The sequence below is a fragment of the Gobius niger genome (assembly GCF_951799975.1).
Source record: "Gobius niger genome assembly, chromosome: 15".
NCBI classification, from domain to species: Eukaryota; Metazoa; Chordata; class Actinopteri; order Gobiiformes; family Gobiidae; genus Gobius; species Gobius niger.
Window position 1 is genome coordinate 31414928 of NC_136866.1, and position 27590 is coordinate 31442517.

A 27590-nucleotide genomic window follows, 5' to 3' on the forward strand; every position below is an offset into this window, starting at 1 on the left:
AAAGTTGGGGTAGGGTTGGGGTAAAGTCGGGGTAAAGTCGGGGTAAGGTTGGGGTAAAGTCGGGGTAAAGTCGGGGTAAGGTTGGGGTAAAGTCGGGGTAAAGTCGGGGTAAAGTTGGGGTAAAGTTGGGGTAAAGTTGGGGTAAAGTCGGGGTAAGGTTGGGGTAAAGTCGGGGTAAAGTCGGGATAAAGCTGGGGTAAAGTCGAGGTAAGGTTGGGGTAAAGTCGGGGTAAAGTCGGGGTAAAGTCGAGGTAAAGTCGGGGTAAAGTCGAGGTAAAGTCGAGGTAAAGTTGGGGTAAAGTTGGGGTAATGTTGGGGTAATGTTGGGGTAATGTTGGGGTAAAGTTGGGGTAAAGTCGGGGTAAAGTTGGGTTAAAGCTGGGGTAAAGTCGGGGTACGGTTGGGGTAAAGCTGGGGTAAAGTTGGGGTAAAGTTGGGGTAATGTTGGGGTAATGTTGGGGTAATGTTGGGGTAAAGTTGGGGTAAAGTCGGGTTAAAGCTGGGGTAAAGTCGGGGTAAAGTCGAGGTAAAGTCGAGGTAAAGTCGAGGTAAAGTTGAGGTAAAGTCGGGGTAATGTTGGGGTAATGTTGGGGTAATGTTGGGGTAAAGTCGGGGTAAAGTCGAGGTAAAGTCGGGGTAAAGTCGAGGTAAAGTCTAGGTAAAGTCGGGGTAAAGTTGGGGTAAAGTTGGGGTAATGTTGGGGTAATGTTGGGGTAATGTTGGGGTAAAGTTGGGGTAAAGTCGGGTTAAAGCTGGGGTAAAGTCGGGGTAAAGTCGGGTTAAAGCTGGGGTAAAGTCGGGGTAAAGTCGGGTTAAAGCTGGGGTAAAGTCGGGGTAAAGTCGGGGTAAAGCTGGGGTAAAGTCGGGGTAAAGCTGGGGTAAAGCTGGGGTAAAGTCGGGGTAAAGCTGGGGTAAAGCTGGGGTAAAGTCGGGGTAAAGCTGGGGTAAAGCTGGGGTAAAGTCGGGGTAAAGCTGGGCTACGGTTGGGGTAAAGTCGGGGTAAAGCTGGGGTAAAGTCGGGGTAAAGCTGGGCTACGGTTGGGGTAAAGCTGGGGTAAAGTCGGGCTACGGTCAGGGTAAAGCCGGGGTAAAGGTTGGGGTAAAGCTGGGCTACGGTTGGGGTAAAGCCGGGGGAAAGGTTAATGGGGGCAGACACAGGTGAAGCTCATGCGGTTAGTCCAGGCCTGAGGCTGAAGATCCGTTTCCGACCCTTCGCTGCAGCTCAATTTGGAGAATTTGAGATGTTTTGGAGGAAGACGTGCAGGACACTCGCTTTAGGAATTTGAAGAGCCAAACAGGAATTTAACACAGTGTTGGTTTTGTGTGTTTTATTTAAGCAGAGACAGTTTACATGAAGCCAATGGAGGTCCCACAGATACACTTTAAATACATGGACATGATTCGCCCGTCAGAACAGCTAAAACATCACAGCGCACACATCACGTCTAACACGTCTAAAAGTGATTAAAAGTATAAAAGTGTCACTTCCACTGCTGCCCGAACGAGTCCTGATAGAACTCCTGGCTGTCGGACTTGTATCCCGAGTAATCGCCGAGCGGCTGCTGCGCGATGGGCGCTGAGCCCCAGTTCTGCGTCTGGCGCCGTTTGGAATCGGGCTGGTTGTAACCGTCGGCTTTGCGTTTGCCGCCCACATTGGCCCCGCGAGCGCCTCGCACCCCACGTACCACGCCTCTGCCTCTAGGGGGCGCTCCTCGCGGAGCTCCTCTGCCGCGGGGCCCCGCCCCTCGCTGCTGGAAGCCCGCCCTGGCTCTGGGCGCCGGGGCCACGCCGCGGCCTCTGGACGGAGAGGCTCCGCCCCTGGCTCCGCGGCCCCGCCCCCGGGGAGGGCCCTGGAAGTCCTCGTAGCCGTAGTACGGGTCGTCGTAGCCGCCGCGGTAACCGCTGTGGTAATCGTAGTAATAATCGTAATCCTCGTAACCGTAGTAATCCTGAGGGTAACCGTAACCGCCGCGACTGCCTCCACGGCCACGCCCCCTCGCCGGAGGACCCATGTGATGAGGCGGCGGGTAGTAATAGAAGTCATCGTACCTGAGGGTCAGAGGTCAGAGGTCACACATCAGGACAGAGGTCACACATCAGGACAGAGGTCACACATCAGGACAGAGGTCACACATCAGGACAGAGGTCACACATCAGGACAGAGGTCACACATCAGGACAGAGGTCACACATCAGGACAGAGGTCACACATCAGGACAGAGGTCACACATCAGGACAGAGGTCACACATCAGGACAGAGGTCAGAGGTCACACATCAGGACAGAGGTCACACATCAGGACAGAGGTCACACATCAGGACAGAGGTCAGAGGTCACACATCAGGACAGAGGTCACACATCAGGACAGAGGTCAGAGGTCACACATCAGGGACAGAGGTCACACATCAGGACAGAGGTCACACATCAGGTTAAATACAACTAATAAAGTTATAGATTACAGATCTACAGTCCAGAACATCAGGTCTAAAGATAAACGCTGATCTCTGCCATGGCCGCCTGCCTCTGGGCCTTGTATATGAAGTATATGAAGTACATAAAGTATATAAAGTACATATTAAAGTACATAACGTACATCTGGGTCTTGGCCGCCTGCCTCTGGGCCTTGTATATGAAGTATATGAAGTACATAAAGTATATAAAGTACATATTAAAGTACATAACGTACATCTGGGTCTTGGCCGCCTGCCTCTGGGTCTTGTATATGAAGTATATAAAGTATATGAAGTATATAAAGTACATATTAAAGTATATAACGTACATCTGGGTCTTGGCCGCCTGCCTCTGGGCCTTGTATATGAAGTATATGAAGTATATAAAGTATATAAAGTATATAAAGTACATATTAAAGTACATAACGTACATCTGGGTCTTGGCCGCCTGCCTCTGGGCCTTGTATATGAAGTATATAAAGTATATAAAGTATATAAAGTACATAAAGTACATATTAAAGTACATAACGTACATCTGGGTCTTGTATATGAAGTATATAAAGTATATAAAGTATATAAAGTACATATTAAAGTACATAACGTACATCTGGGTCTTGGCCGCCTGCCTCTGGGCCTTGTATATGAAGTATATGAAGTATATGAAGTATATGAAGTATATAAAGTATATAAAGTATATAAAGTATATGAAGTATATAAAGTACATATTAAAGTATATAACGTACATCTGGGTCTTGTATATGAAGTATATAAAGTATATAAAGTATATAAAGTACATATTAAAGTACATAACGTACATCTGGGTCTTGGCCGCCTGCCTCTGGGCCTTGTATATGAAGTATATGAAGTATATAAAGTATATGAAGTATATAAAGTACATATTAAAGTATATAACGTACATCTGGGTCTTGTATATGAAGTATATAAAGTATATAAAGTATATAAAGTACATATTAAAGTATATAACGTACATCTGGGTCTTGGCCGCCTGCCTCTGGGCCTTGTATATGAAGTATATGAAGTATATAAAGTATATAAAGTATATAAAGTATATGAAGTATATAAAGTACATATTAAAGTATATAACGTACATCTGGGTCTTGTATATGAAGTATATAAAGTATATAAAGTATATAAAGTACATATTAAAGTACATAACGTACATCTGGGTCTTGGCCGCCTGCCTCTGGGCCTTGTATATGAAGTATATGAAGTATATAAAGTATATGAAGTATATAAAGTACATATTAAAGTATATAACGTACATCTGGGTCTTGTATATGAAGTATATAAAGTATATAAAGTATATAAAGTACATATTAAAGTATATAACGTACATCTGGGTCTTGGCCGCCTGCCTCTGGGCCTTGTATATGAAGTATATGAAGTATATAAAGTATATAAAGTATATAAAGTATATGAAGTATATAAAGTACATATTAAAGTATATAACGTACATCTGGGTCTTGTATATGAAGTATATAAAGTATATAAAGTATATAAAGTACATATTAAAGTACATAACGTACATCTGGGTCTTGGCCGCCTGCCTCTGGGCCTTGTATATGAAGTATATGAAGTATATAAAGTATATAAAGTATATAAAGTATATGAAGTATATAAAGTACATATTAAAGTATATAACGTACATCTGGGTCTTGTATATGAAGTATATAAAGTATATAAAGTATATAAAGTACATATTAAAGTATATAACGTACATCTGGGTCTTGGCCGCCTGCCTCTGGGCCTTGTATATGAAGTATATAAAGTATATAAAGTATATAAAGTACATATTAAAGTACATGACGTACATCTGGGTCTTGGCCGCCTGCCTCTGGGCCTTGTATATGAAGTACATGAAGTATATAAAGTATATAAAGTACATATTAAAGTACATAACGTACATCTGGGTCTTGGCCGCCTGCCTCTGGGCCTTGTATATAAAGTATATAAAGTATATAAAGTATATAAAGTATATAAAGTACATAACGTACATCTGGGTCTTGGCCGCCTGCCTCTGGGCCTTGTATATGAAGTATATAAAGTATATAAAGTATATAAAGTATATAAAGTACATAACGTACATCTGGGTCTTGGCCGCCTGCCTCTGGGCCTTGTATATGAAGTATATAAAGTATATAAAGTACATAAAGTACATAACGTACATCTGGGTCTTGGCCGCCTGCCTCTGGGCCTTGTATATGAAGTATATAAAGTATATAAAGTACATAAAGTACATAACGTACATCTGGGTCTTGGCCGCCTGCCTCTGGGCCTTGCGTTCCTTCCTCTTCTGATCCGGAGGTTTGGCGAACACGATCTCGATCTGCTCGCCCTCCATCTCCTTCCCGTTCATCTCCTCCAGCGCCTGCACACAGAGGCGGGGTTAAAGCCTGGCCAGAGCCCGCCCTCTGACCCCGCCCTCTCCCTGACCCCGCCCTCACCTTGACCGCGCCCTCGCGCTCCTCGAAGTGGATGAAGGCGTAGTCCTTGAGCTTCTTGACTCGCTCCAGTTTCCCGAAGGCTCCGAACTGCGTCTCTAAGCCCTCCTCCGTCACGTCGGCCGCCAGGTTCCTCACGAACAGCACCTTCACCTGAAACGTCACGCCGTTTAGCCTCGCTCTGCTCTCGCACACGCCACGCACACGCCACGCTCACGCCACGCTCACGGCCACGCCCTCCTCACCTTCGCCATGACCTCGGGGTCCGGGTCCTCGATGGGATCCGCCCACTCCACGGTGACGGTCACGTTGTTCCACACTTTGACCTTCCCGCTCATGAGGCGCCGCCGAGCCTGAGCCGCAGATTTATGATCCTCGAACTCCAGGAAGCAGAAGCCACGGTTCTTCTTCTTATCGTCCGGCTGGTGGTACAGGATGACGTCTGTGAGGCCCTCTGGAGGACGGAGGAGGAAGTAGAGGTCAATACAGAGGAGAACATGAGGTCTGTGAGGCCCTCTGGAGGACGGAGGAGGAAGTACAGGTCAATACAGAGGAGAACATGAGGTCTGTGAGGCCCTCTGGAGGACGGAGGAGGAAGTACAGGTCAATACAGAGGAGAACATGAGGTCTGTGAGGCCCTCTGGAGGACGGAGGAGGAAGTACAGGTCAATACAGAGGAGAACATGAGGTCTGTGAGGCCCTCTGGAGGACGGAGGAGGAAGTACAGGTCAATACAGAGGAGAACATGAGGTCTGTGAGGCCCTCTGGAGGACGGAGGAGGAAGTACAGGTCAATACAGAGGAGAACATGAGGTCTGTGAGGCCCTCTGGAGGACGGAGGAGGAAGTACAGGTCAATACAGGAGAACATGAGGTCTGTGAGGCCCTCTGGAGGACGGAGGAGGAAGTACAGATCAATACAGAGGAGAACATGAGGTCTGTGAGGCCCTCTGGAGGACGGAGGAGGAAGTGCAGGTCAATACAGAGGAGAACATGAGGTCTGTGAGGCCCTCTGGAGGACGGAGGAGGAAGTGCAGGTCAATACAGAGGAGAACATGAGGTCTGTGAGGCCCTCTGGAGGACGGAGGAGGAAGTGCAGGTCAATACAGAGGAGAACATGAGGTCTGTGAGGCCCTCTGGAGGACGGAGGAGGAAGTACAGGTCAATACAGAGGAGAACATGAGGTCTGTGAGGCCCTCTGGAGGACGGAGGAGGAAGTGCAGGTCAATACAGAGGAGAACATGAGGTCTGTGAGGCCCTCTGGAGGACGGAGGAGGAAGTACAGGTCAATACAGAGGAGAACATGAGGTCTGTGAGGCCCTCTGGAGGACGGAGGAGGAAGTACAGGTCAATACAGAGGAGAACATGAGGTCTGTGAGGCCCTCTGGAGGACGGAGGAGGAAGTGCAGGTCAATACAGAGGAGAACATGAGGTCTGTGAGGCCCTCTGGAGGACGGAGGAGGAACAGTAATGATGTTTACCTGTGACTTTCATGAACTCCTCCTGGATCTGCTCCTTGGTTTTGCTCTTGGGGATTGAACCCACGAACAGCCGGTTGTTGGCCACAGAGATGCAGACGCCGATGTGTTTCCCGGGGCGGATCTCGAAGTTATTGTACTGAAAAGACGTTAAAAAACAGTCAGTATCAAAACCTCCTGCAGACGTTCGTAAACCTTCACTTACTTCATTAACAAACGTGTTTATATAAATGTAAGACTAAAAAATGCCTCAATTTCTCCCAAATTATTCCCCATTTTTCCCACATTCCTTGACATTGGATTATTGTTCCGCTTTCCGGTTCTAGACACATATTTTAGTATCGATATTGGAAACCGAGTCTTTAACGTACTGGTCTGGACTCAGTATTTGCTCCTCACCAGTTTAAGGCCAGCTCACACTTAACGACTGGATTCAGGTCGATTATAGAACGTCTGGGGGTTCACACTTAACGCCTGAGAATCGTCAGAGCGACTCACGATTCTGACAAACAGCTGATGTTTTATAACACAGCGCGTCTGTCGTCTCTACGGCTTCAAAACTGACCCCAGATCAGCAAAGACAGGCCTGTGTTTGTGAGCGCGGGATAACGTGTGTGTCCCGATCGGTCAACGGTGTCAACAACGTCACAACACCGCAGCGCTAGCTTACTGCTACTACCGAGCTTCAACTGGGCTATAGTTCTGTCACATGGAGATAAAAGTTGGCGACAGGAAGAAGCGGGACGTGTTTCAGTGGATTTAATAAGAAAAGGAGACGGGCGTCGACCTCAGGATGGAGGAGACAGCGGGGAGGCTAGCTGCCGTTAGCAGCGAGGCGAAGCTAAACAGTTAGTCTCCTCTGCTCGTGGTTGAAATGTAGCTGGAAAAGGTGTTTGTGGTGAACTTTTGCTGATATAAAGTTGTGCTGTTTCGTGTGTGGGGCTGTGGCCATGAAATGAGTCGTTTGTGCCGCTGGTTTAACAGAGAAGTGAAAAAAGGAGGCGCGGTGGTGTTTTCCTGTCTTTATATCACTCTGTCATTCACGTTTGTGTCGGTAAAATCACCCACGTTTCTCCCGTGCGTCCAAAATCAAACATGTCTGTTATATCTCAGTATTTGCTCCTCACCAGTTTGACGGCCTCTCTGTCTGGGTTAGTTATATCTCAGTATTTGCTCCTCACCAGTTTGACGGCCTCTCTGTCTGGGTTAGTTATATCTCAGTATTTGCTCCTCACCAGTTTGACGGCCTCTGTCTGGGTTAGTTATATCTCAGTATTTGCTCCTCACCAGTTTGACGGCCTCTCTGTCTGGGTTAGTTATATCTCAGTATTTGTTCACCAGTTTGACGGCCTCTCTGTCTGGGTTAGTTATATCTCAGTATTTGTTCCTCACCAGTTTGACGGCCTCTGTCTGGGTTAGTTATACCTCAGTATTTGCTCCTCACCAGTTTGACGGCCTCTGTCTGGGTTAGTTATATCTCAGTATTTGCTCCTCACCAGTTTGACGGCCTCTCTGTCTGGGTTAGTTATATCTCAGTATTTGCTCCTCACCAGTTTGACGGCCTCTGTCTGGGTTAGTTATATCTCAGTATTTGCTCCTCACCAGTTTGACGGCCTCTGTCTGGGTTAGTTATATCTCAGTATTTGCTCCTCACCAGTTTGACGGCCTCTGTCTGGGTTAGTTATATCTCAGTATTTGCTCCTCACCAGTTTGACGGCCTCTCTGTCTGGGTTAGTTATATCTCAGTATTTGATCCTCACCAGTTTGACGGCCTCTCTGTCTGGGTTAGTTATATCTCAGTATTTGCTCCTCACCAGTTTGACGGCCTCTCTGTCTGGGTTAGTTATATCTCAGTATTTGCTCCTCACCAGTTTAACGGCCTCTCTGTCTGGGTTAGTTATATCTCAGTATTTGCTCCTCACCAGTTTAACGGCCTCTCTGTCTGGGTTAGTTATATCTCAGTATTTGCTCCTCACCAGTTTGACGGCCTCTGTCTGGGTTAGTTATATCTCAGTATTTGCTCCTCACCAGTTTGACGGCCTCTCTGTCTGGGTTAGTTATATCTCAGTATTTGCTCCTCACCAGTTTGACGGCCTCTGTCTGGGTTAGTTATATCTCAGTATTTGCTCCTCACCAGTTTGACGGCCTCTCTGTCTGGGTTAGTTATATCTCAGTATTTGCTCCTCACCAGTTTGACGGCCTCTCTGTCTGGGTTAGTTATATCTCAGTATTTGCTCCTCACCAGTTTGACGGCCTCTCTGTCTGGGTTAGTTATATCTCAGTATTTGTTCCTCACCAGTTTGACGGCCTCTCTGTCTGGGTTAGTTATATCTCAGTATTTGTTCCTCACCAGTTTGACGGCCTCTCTGTCTGGGTTAGTTATATCTCAGTATTTGCTCCTCACCAGTTTGACGGCCTCTGTCTGGGTTAGTTATATCTCAGTATTTGCTCCTCACCAGTTTGACGGCCTCTGTCTGGGTTAGTTATATCTCAGTATTTGTTCCTCACCAGTTTGACGGCCTCTGTCTGGGTTAGTTATATCTCAGTATTTGATCCTCACCAGTTTGACGGCCTCTCTGTCTGGGTTAGTTATATCTCAGTATTTGTTCCTCACCAGTTTAACGGCCTCTGTCTGGGTTAGTTATATCTCAGTATTTGCTCCTCACCAGTTTGACGGCCTCTGTCTGGGTTAGTTATATCTCAGTATTTGCTCCTCACCAGTTTGACGGCCTCTGTCTGGGTTAGTTATATCTCAGTATTTGATCCTCACCAGTTTGACGGCCTCTGTCTGGGTTAGTTATATCTCAGTATTTGCTCCTCACCAGTTTGACGGCCTCTCTGTCTGGGTTAGTTATATCTCAGTATTTGCTCCTCACCAGTTTGACGGCCTCTGTCTGGGTTAGTTATATCTCAGTATTTGCTCCTCACCAGTTTGACGGCCTCTGTCTGGGTTAGTTATATCTCAGTATTTGCTCCTCACCAGTTTGACGGCCTCTCTGTCTGGGTTAGTTATATCTCAGTATTTGCTCCTCACCAGTTTGACGGCCTCTCTGTCTGGGTTAGTTATATCTCAGTATTTGTTCCTCACCAGTTTGACGGCCTCTGTCTGGGTTAGTTATATCTCAGTATTTGCTCCTCACCAGTTTGACGGCCTCTCTGTCTGGGTTAGTTATATCTCAGTATTTGTTCCTCACCAGTTTAACGGCCTCTCTGTCTGGGTTAGTTATATCTCAGTATTTGCTCCTCACCAGTTTGACGGCCTCTGTCTGGGTTAGTTATATCTCAGTATTTGATCCTCACCAGTTTGACGGCCTCTCTGTCTGGGTTAGTTATATCTCAGTATTTGTTCCTCACCAGTTTGACGGCCTCTGTCTGGGTTAGTTATATCTCAGTATTTGTTCCTCACCAGTTTGACGGCCTCTGTCTGGGTTAGTTATATCTCAGTATTTGTTCCTCACCAGTTTGACGGCCTCTGTCTGGGTTAGTTATATCTCAGTATTTGTTCCTCACCAGTTTAACGGCCTCTCTGTCTGGGTTAGTTATATCTCAGTATTTGCTCCTCACCAGTTTAACGGCCTCTCTGTCTGGGTTAGTTATATCTCAGTATTTGCTCCTCACCAGTTTGACGGCCTCTCTGTCTGGGTTAGTTATATCTCAGTATTTGCTCCTCACCAGTTTGACGGCCTCTGTCTGGGTTAGTTATATCTCAGTATTTGCTCCTCACCAGTTTGACGGCCTCTGTCTGGGTTAGTTATATCTCAGTATTTGCTCCTCACCAGTTTGACGGCCTCTCTGTCTGGGTTAGTTATATCTCAGTATTTGTTCCTCACCAGTTTGACGGCCTCTGTCTGGGTTAGTTATATCTCAGTATTTGCTCCTCACCAGTTTGACGGCCTCTCTGTCTGGGTTAGTTATATCTCAGTATTTGTTCCTCACCAGTTTAACGGCCTCTCTGTCTGGGTTAGTTATATCTCAGTATTTGCTCCTCACCAGTTTGACGGCCTCTGTCTGGGTTAGTTATATCTCAGTATTTGATCCTCACCAGTTTGACGGCCTCTCTGTCTGGGTTAGTTATATCTCAGTATTTGCTCCTCACCAGTTTGACGGCCTCTCTGTCTGGGTTAGTTATATCTCAGTATTTGTTCCTCACCAGTTTGACGGCCTCTGTCTGGGTTAGTTATATCTCAGTATTTGCTCCTCACCAGTTTGACGGCCTCTCTGTCTGGGTTAGTTATATCTCAGTATTTGATCCTCACCAGTTTGACGGCCTCTGTCTGGGTTAGTTATATCTCAGTATTTGTTCCTCACCAGTTTAACGGCCTCTGTCTGGGTTAGTTATATCTCAGTATTTGTTCCTCACCAGTTTAACGGCCTCTGTCTGGGTTAGTTATATCTCAGTATTTGTTCCTCACCAGTTTAACGGCCTCTGTCTGGGTTAGTTATATCTCAGTATTTGTTCCTCACCAGTTTGACGGCCTCTCTGTCTGGGTTAGTTATATCTCAGTATTTGTTCCTCACCAGTTTGACGGCCTCTGTCTGGGTTAGTTATATCTCAGTATTTGCTCCTCACCAGTTTGACGGCCTCTGTCTGGGTTAGTTATATCTCAGTATTTGTTCCTCACCAGTTTGACGGCCTCTGTCTGGGTTAGTTATATCTCAGTATTTGTTCCTCACCAGTTTGACGGCCTCTGTCTGGGTTAGTTATATCTCAGTATTTGTTCCTCACCAGTTTGACGGCCTCTGTCTGGGTTAGTTATATCTCAGTATTTGTTCCTCACCAGTTTGACGGCCTCTGTCTGGGTTAGTTATATCTCAGTATTTGTTCCTCACCAGTTTAACGGCCTCTCTGTCTGGGTTAGTTATATCTCAGTATTTGCTCCTCACCAGTTTAACGGCCTCTCTGTCTGGGTTAGTTATATCTCAGTATTTGCTCCTCACCAGTTTGACGGCCTCTCTGTCTGGGTTAGTTATATCTCAGTATTTGTTCCTCACCAGTTTGACGGCCTCTGTCTGGGTTAGTTATATCTCAGTATTGGCTCCTCACCAGTTTGACGGCCTCTGTCTGGGTTAGTTATATCTCAGTATTTGCTCCTCACCAGTTTGACGGCCTCTCTGTCTGGGTTAGTTATATCTCAGTATTTGCTCCTCACCAGTTTGACGGCCTCTGTCTGGGTTAGTTATATCTCAGTATTTGCTCCTCACCAGTTTAACGGCCTCTGTCTGGGTTAGTTATATCTCAGTATTTGCTCCTCACCAGTTTGACGGCCTCTCTGTCTGGGTTAGTTATATCTCAGTATTTGTTCCTCACCAGTTTGACGGCCTCTGTCTGGGTTAGTTATATCTCAGTGTTTGCTCCTCACCAGTTTGACGGCCTCTGTCTGGGTTAATTATATCTCAGTGTTTGCTCCTCACCAGTTTGACGGCCTCTGTCTGGGTTAGTTATATCTCAGTATTTGCTCCTCACCAGTTTGACGGCCTCTCTGTCTGGGTTAGTTATATCTCAGTATTTGCTCCTCACCAGTTTGACGGCCTCTCTGTCTGGGTTAGTTATATCTCAGTATTTGCTCCTCACCAGTTTGACGGCCTCTGTCTGGGTTAGTTATATCTCAGTATTTGCTCCTCACCAGTTTGACGGCCTCTGTCTGGGTTAGTTATATCTCAGTATTTGCTCCTCACCAGTTTGACGGCCTCTGTCTGGGTTAGTTATATCTCAGTATTTGATCCTCACCAGTTTGACGGCCTCTCTGTCTGGGTTAGTTATATCTCAGTATTTGCTCCTCACCAGTTTGACGGCCTCTGTCTGGGTTAGTTATATCTCAGTATTTGCTCCTCACCAGTTTGACGGCCTCTCTGTCTGGGTTAGTTATATCTCAGTATTTGCTCCTCACCAGTTTGACGGCCTCTGTCTGGGTTAGTTATATCTCAGTATTTGCTCCTCACCAGTTTGACGGCCTCTGTCTGGGTTAGTTATATCTCAGTATTTGCTCCTCACCAGTTTGACGGCCTCTGTCTGGGTTAGTTATATCTCAGTATTTGCTCCTCACCAGTTTGACGGCCTCTGTCTGGGTTAGTTATATCTCAGTATTTGCTCCTCACCAGTTTGACGGCCTCTGTCTGGGTTAGTTATATCTCAGTATTTGTTCCTCACCAGTTTGACGGCCTCTGTCTGGGTTAGTTATATCTCAGTATTTGTTCACCAGTTTGACGGCCTCTGTCTGGGTTAGTTATATCTCAGTATTTGTTCACCAGTTTGACGGCCTCTGTCTGGGTTAGTTATATCTCAGTATTTGCTCCTCACCAGTTTGACGGCCTCTGTCTGGGTTAGTTATATCTCAGTATTTGTTCACCAGTTTGACGGCCTCTCTGTCTGGGTTAGTTATATCTCAGTATTTGCTCCTCACCAGTTTGACGGCCTCTCTGTCTGGGTTAGTTATATCTCAGTATTTGCTCCTCACCAGTTTAACGGCCTCTCTGTCTGGGTTAGTTATATCTCAGTATTTGCTCCTCACCAGTTTGACGGCCTCTGTCTGGGTTAGTTATATCTCAGTATTTGCTCCTCACCAGTTTGACGGCCTCTCTGTCTGGGTTAGTTATATCTCAGTATTTGCTCCTCACCAGTTTGACGGCCTCTGTCTGGGTTAGTTATATCTCAGTATTTGCTCCTCACCAGTTTGACGGCCTCTGTCTGGGTTAGTTATATCTCAGTATTTGCTCCTCACCAGTTTGACGGCCTCTCTGTCTGGGTTAGTTATATCTCAGTATTTGCTCCTCACCAGTTTGACGGCCTCTGTCTGGGTTAGTTATATCTCAGTATTTGCTCCTCACCAGTTTGACGGCCTCTGTCTGGGTTAGTTATATCTCAGTATTTGCTCCTCACCAGTTTGACGGCCTCTCTGTCTGGGTTAGTTATATCTCAGTATTTGCTCCTCACCAGTTTGACGGCCTCTGTCTGGGTTAGTTATATCTCAGTATTTGCTCCTCACCAGTTTGACGGCCTCTGTCTGGGTTAGTTATATCTCAGTATTTGCTCCTCACCAGTTTGACGGCCTCTCTGTCTGGGTTAGTTATATCTCAGTATTTGCTCCTCACCAGTTTAACGGCCTCTGTCTGGGTTAGTTATATCTCAGTATTTGCTCCTCACCAGTTTGACGGCCTCTCTGTCTGGGTTAGTTATATCTCAGTATTTGCTCCTCACCAGTTTGACGGCCTGTCTGGGTTAGTTATATCTCAGTATTTGCTCCTCACCAGTTTGACGGCCTCTGTCTGGGTTAGTTATATCTCAGTATTTGCTCCTCACCAGTTTGACGGCCTCTCTGTCTGGGTTAGTTATATCTCAGTATTTGCTCCTCACCAGTTTGACGGCCTCTGTCTGGGTTAGTTATATCTCAGTATTTGTTCCTCACCAGTTTGACGGCCTCTCTGTCTGGGTTAGTTATATCTCAGTATTTGCTCCTCACCAGTTTAACGGCCTCTCTGTCTGGGTTAGTTATATCTCAGTATTTGTTCACCAGTTTGACGGCCTCTCTGTCTGGGTTAGTTATATCTCAGTATTTGCTCCTCACCAGTTTGACGGCCTCTCTGTCTGGGTTAGTTATATCTCAGTATTTGTTCCTCACCAGTTTGACGGCCTCTCTGTCTGGGTTAGTTATATCTCAGTATTTGCTCCTCACCAGTTTGACGGCCTCTGTCTGGGTTAGTTATATCTCAGTATTTGTTCCTCACCAGTTTGACGGCCTCTCTGTCTGGGTTAGTTATATCTCAGTATTTGCTCCTCACCAGTTTAACGGCCTCTCTGTCTGGGTTAGTTATATCTCAGTATTTGCTCCTCACCAGTTTGACGGCCTCTGTCTGGGTTAGTTATATCTCAGTATTTGCTCCTCACCAGTTTGACGGCCTGTCTGTCTGGGTTAGTTATATCTCAGTATTTGCTCCTCACCAGTTTGACGGCCTCTCTGTCTGGGTTAGTTATATCTCAGTATTTGTTCACCAGTTTGACGGCCTCTCTGTCTGGGTTAGTTATATCTCAGTATTTGCTCCTCACCAGTTTGACGGCCTCTGTCTGGGTTAGTTATATCTCAGTATTTGCTCCTCACCAGTTTGACGGCCTCTGTCTGGGTTAGTTATATCTCAGTATTTGCTCCTCACCAGTTTGACGGCCTCTCTGTCTGGGTTAGTTATATCTCAGTATTTGCTCCTCACCAGTTTGACGGCCTCTGCGGCGGACTCTTTGTTGCAGAAGGTGACGAAGGCGTATCCGCGGTTGATTCCGCTCAGGGGCATCATCATGAGCCTCATGTCCCAGATCGGACCGGCCTTTTCGAACAGCGGCACCAGCTCGTCCTCGAACAGGTCCCGGGGGATTTTACCCACGAAGATCTGAGGAGGACAGAGTTTATATGACACTGACAATGTTTTCCCCTTAAAGTCCTTCAGAACAGTTATACCCTCATGTCTCGCTCTAAAGTCCTTCAGAACAGTTATACCCTCATGTCTCGCTCTAAAGTCCTTCAGAACAGTTAAACCCTCCTCATGTCTCGCTCTAAAGTCCTTCAGAACAGTTAGACCCTCCTCATGTCTCGCTCTAAAGTCCTTCAGAACAGTTATACCCTCATGTCTCGCTCTAAAGTCCTTCAGAACAGTTAAACCCTCCTCATGTCTCGCTCTAAAGTCCTTCAGAACAGTTAGACCCTCCTCATGTCTCGCTCTAAAGTCCTTCAGAACAGTTAGACCCTCCTCATGTCTCGCTCTAAAGTCCTTCAGAACAGTTAGACCCTCCTCATGTCTCGCTCTAAAGTCCTTCAGAACAGTTAGACCCTCCTCGTGTCTCGCTCTAAAGTCCTTCAGAACAGTTAGACCCTCCTTGTGTCTCGCTCTAAAGTCCTTCAGAACAGTTAGACCCTCCTCATGTCTCGCTCTAAAGTCCTTCAGAACAGTTAGACCCTCATGTCTCGCTCTAAAGTCCTTCAGAACAGTTAGACCCTCCTCATGTCTCGCTCTAAAGTCCTTCAGAACAGTTAGACCCTCATGTCTCGCTCTAAAGTCCTTCAGAACAGTTAGACCCTCATGTCTCGCTCTAAAGTCCTTCAGAACAGTTAGACCCTCGTGTCTCGCTCTAAAGTCCTTCAGAACAGTTAGACCCTCCTCATGTCTCGCTCTAAAGTCCTTCAGAACAGTTAGACCCTCGTGTCTCGCTCTAAAGTCCTTCAGAACAGTTAGACCCTCGTGTCTCGCTCTAAAGTCCTTCAGAACAGTTAGACCCTCCTCGTGTCTCGCTCTAAAGTCCTTCAGAACAGTTAGACCCTCCTCATGTCTCGCTCTAAAGTCCTTCAGAACAGTTAGACCCTCATGTCTCGCTCTAAAGTCCTTCAGAACAGTTAGACCCTCCTCATGTCTCGCTCTAAGTCCTTCAGAACAGTTAGACCCTCCTCATGTCTCGCTCTAAAGTCCTTCAGAACAGTTAGACCCTCCTCATGTCTCGCTCTAAAGTCCTTCAGAACAGTTAGACCCTCCTCATGTCTCGCTCTAAAGTCCTTCAGAACAGTTAGACCCTCGTGTCTCGCTCTAAAGTCCTTCAGAACAGTTAGACCCTCCTCATGTCTCGCTCTAAAGTCCTTCAGAACAGTTAGACCCTCCTCGTGTCTCGCTCTAAAGTCCTTCAGAACAGTTAGACCCTCCTCATGTCTCGCTCTAAAGTCCTTCAGAACAGTTAGACCCTCCTGGGGCACTGACCTCGGTAGCCACGGGCGGCTGGGCGTTGGAGTACACGGACTCGGGTGGAGGTCCTCCGTATTTCCTCTGTCCCGTGGTGACGTCCAGTGTGTAGCCGGTTCGGTCCAGGAGCTCCTTGATCTTGGCCTCGTCCGGACCTTTATTCGTCTCTGAGACCTTGGCGCCGCTCTTCTCCCGCTGCCGGTACGTCTTCATCACGCCGCACAGGAAGGCACTTTTGTTCTGAGGGAAACCAGAGGAACATCATCAGAGGTTTCTCCAGGAGCAACAACATTACGCAGGCATTAGAAGGTCCTGATCCCATATTCTGTGGAACTTCTGACCTTTCCTCTGGAGTAAAAGAATCAGCAGGATCTCATGAACCTGGACTTACTTGGACGTGTGAGAGGTCGCTCTCCTTGAACTGCGTTAGCACCTGCAGAGCTCCCTCTTCGTTGAACTCCTTCAGAGCCTCGATGGCTCGTTCGTCCAGGTCGCTGTGAGCCACCAGGCCTGAGCAGAAACATCACAGGAGTCAGACACGAGGAGCACCAGGTCTGGGACCTTCTCCAGAAGAGTCACAAACAACCGACAAAACCATCCTTCTGAGTCGAGACCTCATCCTCAGCTCCTGCTTTGGCTTCAAGTCTTTTCTACATGTTTTTACTCCGTGAACCAGCTCCCTCTGACTTCCTTTAGACTAAAGCACCATAAACGTGGACATTTTAGGAACTACAGGAATGAAAACTGTCCTAACGCTTAAACTAATATTACATTTTTTGGTATTGAACATTAAAGTATCAAAAGCAGGACCCAAAAAATATCTCTTTAGATCCAAGTGTTGAGGCTGTCGGCCGGGTGTCAGGGTTTACACAGTGATTCTAACAGAGACGAGGGCGCTCACAGTAACAACTCAAATCGTTTTCACTGAATATTCCATAAACGTTTCATGTCTCTAATAAAGTCTGTAATGAGTGGTTAAACATAAGTCACTGCCTCAGTAGAAACAAACCCTTCCTCGGCTCAGGAGAAACTCACCTGCGACGTAGAGGTCGTCCAGTTTCTCCGCTACCGTCTGAGGAAGCCCCGCCTCCAGCAGCGCCGGGAAACTCTCGGAGCGAGTGACCTCCTCCTCCTCCTCCTCCACCGCCGCCGCCGTGGTGTCGGCCACCGCCGTCTCCATGGGCTCCTCTGTGCCGTTCCCGTTCACGTGGTCCTCCATCGACGATCTGGAACACCGGCATGAACGCCATTACAACAGAATCAAGACACGCCATTACGACAACAGAATCAACAAACACAATAACAAATCAATAAACACGATAACAAATCAATAAACACCAGAGAGACGACCGACCGGAGAGCAGAGGTTCCGCTAGACTTTTTTTGTCGGCTGGGTCGTAAAATGTCGGCCATTCACAAGAATTACCGGCCATTAAAAAATATATAGCTACATAATGAACGTGGCCTGTTATCAATAACAATCTACATGTAGGCAGAGCTACACGAGTGCTTTAGTGGGTCCAAAAGAGGCTATTGCTAATGGAATAATGACGTGAGAAAATGCAGCTGAAATCCAAATATAAAGTTGTGCGTGTGGAGACGATTGAGAGCGGCAGGTTCACACGGACGAACCTCATCTGCACTTTAACTCAGACAGTAGCCCATATCTATGACCGTCCAGGTCTGACCACATCAGCTGCTCAGCGAGGGCTGGGCTTTAACGTGACATCAGGTGTGAATAATGATTAAGTCTGTCACCCAGCTCTGCCGCGCTCTAGAGCGGCTCCAACACCGGTAACTGAGCCGAGGCGTCTGCGCAGACTGACCGAGGGAAGCGCCTCTAAACCCGGCCACTCTCTGAGCGGCTCCAACACCGGTAACTGAGCCGAGGCGTCTGCGCAGACTGACCGAGGGAAGCGCCTCTAAACCCGGCCACTCTCTGAGCCGAGGCGTCTGCGCAGACTGACCGAGGGAAGCGTCTCTAAACCCGGCCACTCTCTGAGCCGAGGCGTCTGCGCAGACTGACCGAGGGAAGCGTCTCTAAACCCGGCCACTCTCTGAGCCGAGGCGTCTGCGCAGACTGACCGAGGGAAGCGCCTCTAAACCCGGCCACTCTCTGAGCCGAGGCGTCTGCGCAGACTGACCGAGGGAAGCGTCTCTAAACCCGGCCACTCTCTGAGCCGAGGCGTCTGCGCAGACTGACCGAGGGAAGCGTCTCTAAACCCGGCCACTCTCTGAGCCGAGGCGTCTGCGCAGACTGACCGAGGGAAGCGCCTCTAAACCCGGCCACTCTCTGAGCCGAGGCGTCTGCGCAGACTGACCGAGGGAAGCGCCTCTAAACCCGGCCACTCTCTGAGCGGCTCCAACACCGGTAACTGAGCCGAGGCGTCTGCGCAGACTGACCGAGGGAAGCGCCTCTAAACCCGGCCACTCTCTGAGCGGCTCCAACACCGGTAACTGAGCCGAGGCGTCTGCGCAGACTGACCGAGGGAAGCGCCTCTAAACCCGGCCACTCTCTGAGCGGCTCCAACACCGGTAACTGAGCCGAGGCGTCTGCGCAGACTGACCGAGGGAAGCGCCTCTAAACCCGGCCACTCTCTGAGCGGCTCCAACACCGGTAACTGAGCCGAGGCGTCTGCGCAGACTGACCGAGGGAAGCGCCTCTAAACCCGGCCACTCTCTGAGCGGCTCCAACACCGGTAACTGAGCCGAGGCGTCTGCGCAGACTGACCGAGGGAAGCGCCTCTAAACCCGGCCACTCTCTGAGCGGCTCCAACACCGGTAACTGAGCCGAGGCGTCTGCGCAGACTGACCGAGGGAAGCGCCTCTAAACCCGGCCACTCTCTGAGCGGCTCCAACACCGGTAACTGAGCCGAGGCGTCTGCGCAGACTGACCGAGGGAAGCGCCTCTAAACCCGGCCACTCTCTGAGCGGCTCCAACACCGGTAACTGAGCCGAGGCGTCTGCGCAGACTGACCGAGGGAAGCGCCTCTAAACCCGGCCACTCTCTGAGCGGCTCCAACACCGGTAACTGAGCCGAGGCGTCTGCGCAGACTGACCGAGGGAAGCGCCTCTAAACCCGGCCACTCTCTGAGCGGCTCCAACACCGGTAACTGAGCCGAGGCGTCTGCGCAGACTGACCGAGGGAAGCGCCTCTAAACCCGGCCACTCTCTGAGCGGCTCCAACACCGGTAACTGAGCCGAGGCGTCTGCGCAGACTGACCGAGGGAAGCGTCTCTAAACCCGGCCACTCTCTGAGCCGAGGCGTCTGCGCAGACTGACCGAGGGAAGCGCCTCTAAACCCGGCCACTCTCTGAGCGGCTCCAACACCGGTAACTGAGCCGAGGCGTCTGCGCAGACTGACCGAGGGAAGCGCCTCTAAACCCGGCCACTCTCTGAGCGGCTCCAACACCGGTAACTGAGCCGAGGCGTCTGCGCAGACTGACCGAGGGAAGCGCCTCTAAACCCGGCCACTCTCTGAGCGGCTCCAACACCCGCAGAACTAAGAGCATTTTCTCCAAATCTAAAAGCTGCGCCTCATTTGAAAGCTAAGACCTACAAATCTCACCTAAAGTCCTCTTTTTTACATTACTTTTTTGTTGCGTTTGTCACATTTCCGTCTCATTTTGGTTGATGTGTCAGATTTTAGATGCCGTTCGTGCTGTTCGGTTCAGGTGGGGGTTAAGAGGTTAACAGTGATGTCATTAGTGTTAGCGCCCCCTACTGAAACTGCAATCATAACACTGCTCTCCAAAAGCAGTAACACTGTAATCTCAGAGGCAGACGACAGCGCCCCCTTCAGGCTTTACGCTCATATTTACTAACTTAAATGTGATTCTCGGTGTAAATCAAAGGCATTTCTTTGCAATAGAGTAAATCAGGGGTAGGCAACGTCAGGCCCGCGGGACAAAATCGGCCCTGCAACATTAAACCTTTGGTCCCCAAGAGAATTTTGAGAGAACATTTATTCATCCATTAGAGAACAGATACGTGATAAAGTACTCTGAAATGTGGAAAATACCGGGAATATTTTCACTTTTCCCTCAAAACACCCCATTGGGTCATATGATTTGCAGAACATTATATTTGTCTAAAAAAATGGCTTTACTTTGGGCTATAATTGTTAGTTTTGGCAATTGAGCAATGAAGAAAATCGGCCTCCACCAAACAGACTTGCCTCCCCCTGGAATAAATCCTAATTTCAGATCGATCTGGAGCCGCGAGCAACAGAAGCTTCATGTTCTTTGGCACATTTATAAACATTTATAAGTTTCCTTTGTTTGTGAAGATGTGTCGACCTCAGTCAGATGATGAAGACGTCCTGATGTTTGGACGATTCAAATGTACAATAACGAGGTCATCGGCAATGACAGAAATGTGGAAATAAGTGGGGAAACTTAAGTGTGTGTGTTCTTATAATCACGACATTGTGAGGACCAGTTTGAGGACATTTTGGGTGGTCCTCTCTGAAGGAACGTGTGAGGGTCAAGATGTGGTTTTAGATGCGTTATGGGCTTAGGGTCCAGGGAAATACTAGGGATGCACCGATCCGCTTTTTTGAGCTCCCAATCCGATCCGATATTTTTGACACTTCATCTGGCCGATACCGATCCAGTCTTTTTGTATTATTAGATTTTTATATAATATACTGTATATCATTATATATTATTGCCTATGGATATCACCAGTTTTACCACTAGTTTTACCAGATGTATTTTTTTCATAAACATGGAAGACGTTTTGGCTTTTGCTTTGAATTTTAACCCCTTAACTCCCGCCTGAACCGAGCACATTTTCTCCAGTTTGGCTTTACCCCAATCCAAAAGCTTCGGGAAAAAAGGTGAGAAAATAGAGACAGAACTGAGACGAAAACGATGGAAATGTGACAAAAAAGTGAGAAAACATTGGCAAAAAAAAAGACAAAAAATTGATTAAAAAAACATTACAAAAAAGTTACAAAATGAGTTGAAACCCCCCCCAAAAAAAGATGGAAAAAAATTTGATGACATGAGGAAAATGATCAATTTAGATGAGTTTTGTAGGCCTTTCAAATGAGGCGTTACACTGGCCTACAGGATTGGGGTAAAGCTGAACTGGAGAAAATGCTCTCGGTTCAGGCGGGAGTTAAGAGGTTGAATTAGAAAGTGCTGTGATAAACCCTCGAAGCGCGGTGGTGCGGTAAACCTGCAGACTGGAGCCACTGCAGATTCAGAACCGCAGATTCACGGCCGTCTTGTATCGGACCCGATCCTCTAAAAAAGCCTGATCGGCTACCGATACCGATACTGAATATCGGATCGGTACATCCCTAGGAAATACATTATGTCTATGAGTGTCCTCGATAAGACAGTAGTACACGATTGTGTGTGTGACGCCAAAATATGGGAAAATGTTTTTAAGATTGAGGGAAAGTTAGGGGCGCCATTTTGTCTTGAGTCAGTCGAACATGTTTGCTGCACATTTTTACACATTTCTCACGTTTTGCTTCGTCGTCGTCATCGAAAAAGTCCCACAAACGTATTAATTTCAGTCAATATCGCTCAGTGCTTCAGCCGACGGCCGCATACATCACTGTTTTACATTATTATTACTATACTTAGAGTTTCCCCTGATTGAACCATTGTCCTGAGACACAGACACATATTTACCACATGTACAATAAAACACTGGGATCTGAAACAACACAAACATTCAGGTCATTTCTGCTCTTTGAGAAAAACATTCCTCTGTTACCATTTCAATAATCCTCCAGTCGCTTCAGTTTGACTATAATCTCCAGAAACTTTCACCTGATTTTATTAAAACCAGTGAAAGAGAAAAAGCTACTCAATAATATCAGCTGTTTCCAAACTCACGCCGAACTTTACAACAGGTTTGCAGCTAAAGGGAAAAACACAAACACTGCCAACTGTAAATATATATGTTTATTGTACTTAAAGGGGGGGTATTCTGCAAAATGGACTTTTTCAAGCTTTCCCTCATGTTATTCTGTCACTCCCTCATTAAAAACATGGCTGAAGTGTTGCCTTGGCACATTCACGTATTTCTGAGTAATCTGTAAAAACTCTGATGGCGGCCATTTTAGGGATAGGTTTGCCTGAGTCCTCCTAGGAACGCCCCCACCTCCTGGAGACGCCTCCGAGCTTTGGTCACCAGCCGAGTAACCAACCACTGCTCCTCAGCAGAACCCCCTCCCCACTGATGCCACAGACAGCGTGTGGAGGGGGCGTGTCTAAAGGCTCAGAGGTTCTTAAAGAGACAGAGGCCTATTTCAAGACATTCACTACAGCCATTTTGAGAGAGACATTTTATACAAGGCAGTTATTCTAATTTACTGCATTTACAGACCAGCAGAAGGTTTGTCATCATTGTAGTGGGATATAGACTGGTGCTATGGGACTGACAAAAGCAGAACACCCCCTCTTTAAAGCAGAACACCCCCTCTTTAAAGCAGAACACCCCCTCTTTAAAGCAGAACACCCCCTCTTTAAAGCAGAACACCCCCTCTTTAAAGCAGAACACCCCCTCTTTAAAGCAGAACACCCCCTCTTTAAAGTCCATCAACATAAACAAAAGTGCAAAGACAAACCCTTTAACTGAAAAGTCACTCTGCAACAGACAAATTATTAATACAGTATTTGGAATGAACTAAAACAACAACAAAAAGACACCTCCAAACATCTCAACTCTTTCACAGGGACGAGTTCATCGGCTCATTTCAACTTTCAGCGTCAATCACACAGAAAAACAGAACAAATCAGAGGCTCAGTGTTTTAACGATACTGAAGGACAAAGCAAATGTCATTACTAGAAAGAAAATACTCATGTGTAGAGCCTTTCAGAAACAGCCATTCCTTCACCTTTAACCCCCCACTTTAACCAAGTGCTTCACTCCAGCTCAGCCTTACCCAAATCCACAGAACTCACCGGATCGATCATTTTATCACTGATTTTTTTTAATGCCTTTGTCACTTTCTCGACAGTTTCAGGAAGCTTTTAGATTTGGGTAAAACCAAACACTAGAAAATGTGCTGAGTTCGGGCACCAGTGCTGCAACAAACCAGGCTCTCCAAGGCCTTTCCGTCCACAGGTTGTTTCAGTGCCTGGCTGAAGCTAAACAACAATAAAAGCGGCTTCTTCCTGTAAACAAATGACCACGTGTCAGAGCAGCATCAAACCACTGAGCCCTGGCATCAACACACTCTGTCCAACCAGTGAAAACAGTTTAAATAAAGCTTTTCAAAATAAAACACGTGCAGCCACAACATTACTATTCAGTGTAAATGTTACAAACACGAAAAGAAACGAGAGAACAAGAGTGTGAAGTAAAGAACAGCTCGTTGGCAAAGCAGGAGAAAGATCAGTTTGTGGGTTTCAGCAGAACAGGTTTGTTGCCATTGTTTGATTTTTTTTTTCTCTCTCGCTACAATCGTGCAACATAAAACACAAATAAAATAAACTGTAGAAGCTTTGTAACTATAACCTGTGAGCTCGAGTCTATAAACGCGTAGATTTGGGTAAAGCTGGCTCGGTGAAGGCGGGGGTTAAGCGGTTAGAATAATAAAACAATACTACAGCACGTTCCCGTCACTGGGCTTTGGCGCCAGGACGAGCTAACGGCTACATGCTAATGCAGCAAACCCGAGGAAAACACACAATAACTCCGCTTTAACCAACCGCTCATCCGACCAGAACCAAACCGAGTCCACGGGGAGCGGGTTTCCGAACTGATCTCCGGTTTCTGTCCGCGTTTGGGGAGTTTTCCGGGTGTTTTTTCTGGAGTAAACGAGCGGCGGCACACCACGCCTCTGGCTGCGGCACGGACCAGGCCGCACCGCTCCGCACATGGGCTAAAACAACCGGCTAACCGCGCTAAACGTAAACAACAACAACACATCCCCCGTGCAACCGCAGCGGGGCCGCACGAGGGCGCGGTGTGGAGGGCGAAACGCGGCGGCATGTGGCCGTAAAAGCGCGCTTTCACAGAATGCCGGGTACAAAGCGAACACGCCGCGCTCCACACAGCCTTCGGTTACAAAAGCGCTCCGTAAACCGCATCAAACGGCAGAAACGGGGGCAGGAACGGGGCTCACGTACCGGTGTGGGGTCCAGGTGCAGCGCGGGGTCCTGTGTGGCCGCGGTGGAGCTGATTAAAGGAAATAAAAACAAAGAAAAGGCTCCTTTTCCCTCAGTTTGGGGCAGAGTTCGCGGAGCAGCTGCTTCTGCGGCGGCACAAAATGGCGGCTGAGGCGCGGGGTCCCCTCCGCAGGTTTACAGGGGCGGCTCGGTTTACGGAAGCGGAAGTGGACACGGAAAACAAAAATAAACAATAAACTAGAATAATGCGAAAATAATAATAATAATAATAATAATAATAATAATAATAATAATAATAATAATAATAACTAGAAATGCAATGGCTGCGCCATTGCGATTGACTGCGGAAATGCGGGAAGCAAATGCAGAAATTGCATAAACTCTTCAAATCATAATCTATTTTGCATAAACTGGTAAAATGCATAAAATGTCATATTGCATAAACTGTATAAACTGCATAAAGTGGTAAAATGCATGAATGGGTTAATTTGCATAAATTATGTAAATTGCATAAACTCTTTAAAATGCATAAATCCTAAATGGCATAAACTCTTAAGTTGCATAAATACTTTAAAATGCATAAAGTGGTTAATTTGCATAAATTGTTAATATTGCATAAACTTTTATATTCCATAAACTGGTCAAACTGTTGAAATGGCCTCAGTGCTTGATTGGCAGAAGCACAAATGGCTGAAAGGCCTGGAGTCTCCCGATTGGCTGGATTCCCCCATACACACCAATGCAAAAATGTCAAACTCTCGTATAAAAAAACTGGAAATCTGCAGAAGGCCAATTTTTTCTCAAAACCCACAAGTTGCAGAAGCTGAACCTGCACAAAGTGCAGAAATTGCAGAAAATGCAGAAAAAAGTGCAGAAAAGCATGGATTTGCGGCAGCCCCATTATAAGTCAATGGGAAAAATCTCCGACATTTTGGCCGATTGCGGAAAAACCGTAAGTTGCAGAAGTCCCAAAAGTAACAGCACCTTCTCCTCAACATGAGGAACGTTTTGATGCATAACTTGCATAAATTGCACAAAGCATGAAGGTGCTGAAAGCTGGAGAAAATCGGGAAAAAGATGGAAGAGGAATAATAATAAAGAACATGAAAACCAATAATTGAAGGAAGAATTCCACAGTCAATCAATAATACATTGATACATTCACGCTGTTGTTCTGCTTCAGCTTTACCCAAATCTAAAAGGAAAAAAGAGGCAAAAGAGAGACAAAAACGTGCCGGAAAAGCAACAATAACACAATAAAAATGCGACAAAAAAAAAAAACAGTGACGAAGAGTGATTAAGAAAGCCGAGAAAAACAAAAACAAGTGTGACAAAAAAGTTACAATCAGTTTTGTAGGCCTTAGCTTTCAAATGAGGAGATCCACTGGCCTGTAGGCTGTGACCTCCAGTCGAGAAGCTGAAGTGGAGAAAATGTGCTCGGCTAAAGGAACAGGCCACCGTTTGTCCACACTGAGATATGTTCTTACCTATAATAATAATAATAATAATAATAATTCTTCGATATAAGAAACATAAAGCTTTATATATTGATTTCTTGTTATGTAATATTTGATGACGCTGTCTATATGTTTTGCTAAAATGTTAAATGAATGTTCACATGAAGCACAGTTGAGTGCTTCCTCCAGCAGGTGGCGCCCTTTGCCCAGGGTTGGTCCTGAAACAGTTTTTTTTTTTAATTATGTTGTGCAACACTTTGTTACATGTTTTTTTTTTTTTTTTTTTTTGAATACACACCTAGACCAGCAGCAGTACTATAGGGGTCAGAGAATGTAAGTATGTGGTCCGATTCTTTTGATACACGGTGAATACAGGTTTACTGCCAGAAAATTTGGATTTGTGAATATGAAATTTTGCAAGCAGTAATAAAAGATTTACTAGAAATTCTTTATCTTTATCTTTTGCGCCGCATCTGGTTAATACCAACTCTCCCCCAGACCCATTCACTCTCAATGGTAAATATGGATGCAGTACATTTTTTGGCCACAAGCGTCAAATTGGGGGCGCTGTTTCATTCCTTTCACAGAGTTAAGGAAACACTGTTGTGGCGTCTTGGTGTTTATTACAGTGTTGTAGCATCAACTTTCCCGGTATTTCCAACTTTTATTATACAGGTCATTGATATCAACAAGGCACATGTTAAACATTTACTTATAAAAGAATTTATGCTGAACTGACACTTTCAAAAGGATCTAATGTGGCATTTTCTTTGAGTTAAACATAGCTATCGCTACAGTTGTTGATTTTGTATTGTTAACATGTGTTTTAATGTAGCATGTTTTTTGCGTAGATATAATCAAATTCAAATGTATACTGAGAAAAAAAATAAAGTAACTATTATTATTTGCAGTTGTGTTTCACGCCTGGCATGGCCGTGCTTGACCCGCGACCCACAGTGTTCCTGACAAACCCAAAGTGCTCTTTCATCAGCTGATGAAGTGAAGAAGGAAGTTCCTCCGTGTGAAAAGAGTTTCTCATGACACTGACTCTGACCAACTTCTGCTTTTGAGGAAACTTCTCCGAAACGACGTCAAACCAGTTTATTTAAGAACGACGCCTCCGCAAACCGACAGAAGCAGCAAAACATCACAAACGCCTCATACATCACATCACATCTACAGCAGGGTCATAATACATTAAAACTGAAGAAAACATTCACATGAGAGTCAGAGGAACCTGTGGTGTTTCCCAGTTCTTCTCCCGCCTGATCCCAGATCCTCCACCGAGACGGAGGAGCAGACACTGTGTTCACACCTGTTTCACTCAGGACCTGCAGCAGAATCACATTATTGTCGACCCATTTGGTGACATCAGGGTCGAACCTGATATTGTAAATGTGCAGATCTTCTGAACATTATTGTTGTTTTCTGGTTTCAGACAAATATTTTAGTATCGGTAAAGTTCTGATCTGGAAACAAATGTAACGGTGCTCGAGTTTGGAAAGAGTTCAGACACGGCTGAAGTTACGATGAAAGTAAATAAAAATATCAGGTGGAGAAGCTTGTTTTGGAGTTTTTTAACGAGTCAGGTCTGAGTCAGGTCTGGGTCAGGTCTGGGTCAGGTCTGGGTCTGGTCTGAGTCTGAGTCTGAGTCAGGTCTGGGTCAGGTCTGGGTCTGGTGTGGTGGTTTATCTGATGGTGGCGTAGAGCTGAGTGGAGTCTGGAACCTGGTCTCTCACAGAGCTGTAGGTCACGGCCTCCTCACCCCCCCTCACCTGAAGAAGAAAGAGGATCATTAGACCTGGTGTAGTCCCGGTTTAGTCCTGGTTTAGTCCCAGTGTAGTCCTGGTTTAGTCCTGGTGTAGTCCTGGTTTAGTCCTGGTGTAGTCCTGGTTTAGTCCTGGTTTAGTCCTGGTTTAGTCCCAGTGTAGTCCTGGTT

The 27590-nt window shown here is 46.5% G+C and overlaps 1 protein-coding gene across 1 annotated transcript; it reads right to left on the reverse strand.

Annotated features, from left to right (window-relative positions):
- Positions 1-1317: 1317 nt before the first annotated feature.
- Positions 1318-24352, reverse strand: LOC306974451 (heterogeneous nuclear ribonucleoprotein Q-like). The gene is made up of 10 exons (XM_079571700.1): positions 24195-24352; positions 17133-17323; positions 16489-16607; positions 16116-16337; positions 14586-14762; positions 6390-6525; positions 5156-5364; positions 4914-5063; positions 4716-4837; positions 1318-2049 (listed from the first exon to the last, which is right to left on the reverse strand). The coding sequence occupies exons 2-10, from the start codon at positions 17314-17316 to the stop codon at positions 1482-1484; spliced, it is 1887 nt and encodes a 628-aa protein (XP_079427826.1). The 5' UTR covers positions 17317-17323; positions 24195-24352; the 3' UTR covers positions 1318-1481.
- Positions 24353-27590: the final 3238 nt, after the last annotated feature.